This window comes from Equus quagga, chromosome 3 (assembly GCF_021613505.1).
Source record: "Equus quagga isolate Etosha38 chromosome 3, UCLA_HA_Equagga_1.0, whole genome shotgun sequence".
NCBI classification, from domain to species: domain Eukaryota; kingdom Metazoa; phylum Chordata; class Mammalia; order Perissodactyla; family Equidae; genus Equus; species Equus quagga.
This window is the reverse complement of record NC_060269.1, coordinates 22,361,850-22,365,071: the sequence shown is the minus strand read 5'-3', so window position 1 is coordinate 22,365,071 and position 3,222 is coordinate 22,361,850. Positions and strand designations below refer to the sequence as shown.

At 52.2% G+C, this 3,222-nt stretch overlaps 1 protein-coding gene across 1 annotated transcript; it reads right to left on the bottom strand.

Moving 5' to 3' along the window:
- Positions 1–1,098: 1,098 nt before the first annotated feature.
- On the bottom strand, positions 1,099–2,956 carry LOC124237308 (protein RCC2-like). The gene has a single exon (XM_046656802.1). The coding sequence runs from the start codon at positions 2,888–2,890 to the stop codon at positions 1,325–1,327; it is 1,566 nt and encodes a 521-aa protein (XP_046512758.1). The 5' UTR covers positions 2,891–2,956; the 3' UTR covers positions 1,099–1,324.
- Between the last annotated feature and the right edge of the window lie 266 nt (positions 2,957–3,222).

The following is a 3,222-nucleotide window of genomic DNA, read 5'->3' as shown; positions in this document are numbered from 1 at the left end:
CAAATTGTTGGGTCTTGTTCTTTGATCCATCCTGCCACTCTGTGTCTTTTGATTGGGGAGTTCAATCCATTTACATTTAGAGTGATTATTGAGATGTGGGGGACTTCCACTACCATTTTATGCCTTGTTTTCTGGTTTTCTTCAATTTCCTTTGTTTCTCATCCCATGGTTTAATCTGTTCTGATGAAGCGCTGCTACTCTCTGTTGTTGTCCTTCTACTTATCTCCTCTGCTCTTGGTTTTGTAGCCTCTTTCCTTTTTTGGATTTTTCAGGAATGAGGGTTTTCCTGAGGATTTCCTGAAGAGGAGGTTTTGTGGCAATGAACTCCCTTAATTTTTGTTTATCTGGGAAAGTTTTTATTTCTCCATCGTATTTGAAGGATATTTTCGCTGGGTAGAGAATTCTCGGCTGTAGATTTTAGTCCTTCAGATTTTTGAATATATCATTCCACTCTCTTCTAACCTGTAAAGTTTCTGCTGAGAAATCTGCTGATAGCCTGATGGGGGTTCCTTTGTAGGTTAGTTTCTTTTGCCTGGCTGTCTTTAGTATTTTCTCCTTGTCGTTGACTTTTGCTAGCTTCACTACTATATGCCGTGGGGTTGGTCTTCTTGCATTGATAAAGTTTGGAGATCTGTTGGCTTCTGTCACCTGAAGATCCATCTCTCTCACCAGATTTGGAAAGTTCTCAGCTAAACACAGACCCCAGAGCCCCCACCAGGGGGGAACCATAGATTCCATTAATGCTGCAGCCAGAAGGCGGTGGGGGCTTCCGAGGAGCCAGGGGAGAATCAGCACACACACCAGCCTCAGTCGGGCGACAAGAAAAGTGGGTGGGAAGTGACCCAGATGCTCCCACAGCACACGCACGATTCTGGATGGAGACCGACCACCAGGGACCATCTGCCTGGATGCTGCCGGTCCCAGAAAGGACGTTTTTTCTGAGTAAATGGTGACTCCTCTCCAGGCAGCACCCACTCGGATCACAATGCTAATAAGTATAACTGGAAAGGGGGGTTTTGAGAAAAAGGGGGAAAAAACAACTTAAAAAACCTACATTGCTCAAAGTTTCTGCCTCTTTTGTAGGAATGGTAAGTCAACTATGAGCAAATATTTTAATTAAACATTAAGAGAAAAAAAAACACTTTGGAAAGCATACAGAAAAGGTAGTTGATGTTGGATCACTGATGAAACAGAACCTCAGGGAGGCTAACGCAAATGCACCTTCGATCAGCTTCCACTCTTCCCGCTTCCTCCTTCGACCTCCCGTCCCAGTGCACACGGAATGACAGCTGCCGCGAGGGTGAGTTGGAGGAGATGCGGAGAATCAGAAGGTCCGCGGGTTATACTCTGGCGGTTTCTTGATCTTCTCCTTCTCGGTCTCGCTTTCGTCTCTCGCTATCACCAAGGAGTGCGAGTAGCCCATGGCGACCTGCTCCGTGAAAACGCCATCCAGCATCTTCACCTCTTGAGCTGCCGTGGAAGACTTGGGCTTGTGGTCCCCATAGCCCAGCTCCCCGAAGGTCGGCGACGGGCCCCAGCTGATGGTGCTCTTGTCCGCAGCCACGAGGATGCTGCTCTTCCCACAAGCCAGGCTCCGGATTCTCCAGCCACAGAGGTCCTGCACGGCCTTCGGGTACATGGTAGATTCATGAGATGTGTTTGTGGCCCCCCAGAAAAACAGACCACCCACTTCGCTGACTGCAAAGGAGCAGGTGTAGCCGGCGTAGATCTGGGATGCCCCATGTCCAGGGAAGTCGAACAGCTTCACCAGACGGGGGACCATCTTGTCCTTCTGCTCGGCATGGCCCAGCCGGCCGTAGCCACTGAAGCCCCAGGAGAAGACGTGCTTCTGGGAGTCCAGCACCAGCGTGTGGTTGGCGCCACAGGCCACGTCTTGGACGACCACGTTTGGGACAGGCAGGATCTGCCCATCTTTCGTCTTCTCGATGAAGATGGCCACGCGCCGGGGCACCAACTCGCAGTCGTACTCTATCCGCTGCGCCCGGGCAATGAACTTCCCGTCTGAGTTGTGCCCCAGCTGCCCGTATTCAGGGCACCCAAAGGAACAGAGGTTCCCCTTGCAGTCCATTATCATACTGAATCCAGCCCCACAGGCCATTTTGGTAATTGGCTGGCCGTTGCACATTATCTGTGCAGGGCTCGGGACCGTGTCCGTCTGGTTGCCGAGGCCCAGCTGCCCCATCTTGTTCTCTCCAAACGGAAACACGCAGCCCGTTTCTGTCAAGGCCAGGGTGTGGTTCCGCCCACAGGCCGCAGACACAATCACTTCGTGGCTGAGACCCTCAATGAGTCTGGGGGCTTCAACCCTCTTGGTGTCACCATGTCCCAGCTGCCCCTTCTCATTTCGACCCCAGCTCCACAGCTTCCCTTCTGTGGTGATGAGGAGGCTGTGGGCAGCACACAAACCAGACACCACCGTCTGCACTCGGACCCTCGATAGGCACCCGTATCTGTGGGGCCCCCACAAGTTCTGACCGAGGTTGCGGTAAGCAGCTTGTTGCTTAGGCACTTCTTTCCGACCAATCAAGTCCCAGTTGGTGGCCCCAAAAATCAAAAGCTGCCCTTTGCACTTAGACCCTTCAAGTTTCACGCGCTCCTTGGTGTACTCGGGCTCGGTGATGACCACGGCCGCGCCGCCCGCCTTGGTGGCCGCCAGCGGCGCCGTGCGCTTGCCCCCGCCAGGGGCCCCGTCGAGCTCCAGGCCATCCTCGTCGCCGCTGCTGCCGCCGCCGCTGCTGCTGCTGCAGCGCTCGGGCCGCTCGTGCTTCCTGCCGGCCGGGCCGCCGCGCTTCCTGGGCCCAGCGTGGGCCGTGCCGTTGCCCGAGCTTGGCTCCTCCCAGGCCGCCGCTGCCGCCTTCTTCCTGGGCATGGTCGCGCTGATTGGAGTGATGAGAAACCAGAGAGAAAAAGGAAAAGGAGCAACTAAAAGACGAACCGAAGGGCTTTTTTTTTTTATTTTTTCCTCCCGGCCCAGACGAGGGCTCCAGCCCACTCACCAGATCCATTTAAAATGTCTGTATGATAAACTGTTTTATAGAAGGGGTTTTGTGCAATTTGAGAAGGAAATTTACCAAACGAATTTAACCATTGCAATAAAATACAAAGTACTTAATTCAATCTCCGAAATATTTTTTTAAATAACAAGAATATATTGTTTTCTCAATCATCTTCAAATTCCCGTTAACCTCTTATTTTGAAAGC

Excerpts from the sequence above, each read along its gene's own strand:
- LOC124237308 (XM_046656802.1), bottom strand. The coding sequence starts at position 2,890 with ATGCCCAGGAAGAAGGCGGCAGCGGCGGCCTGGGAGGAGCCAAGCTCG.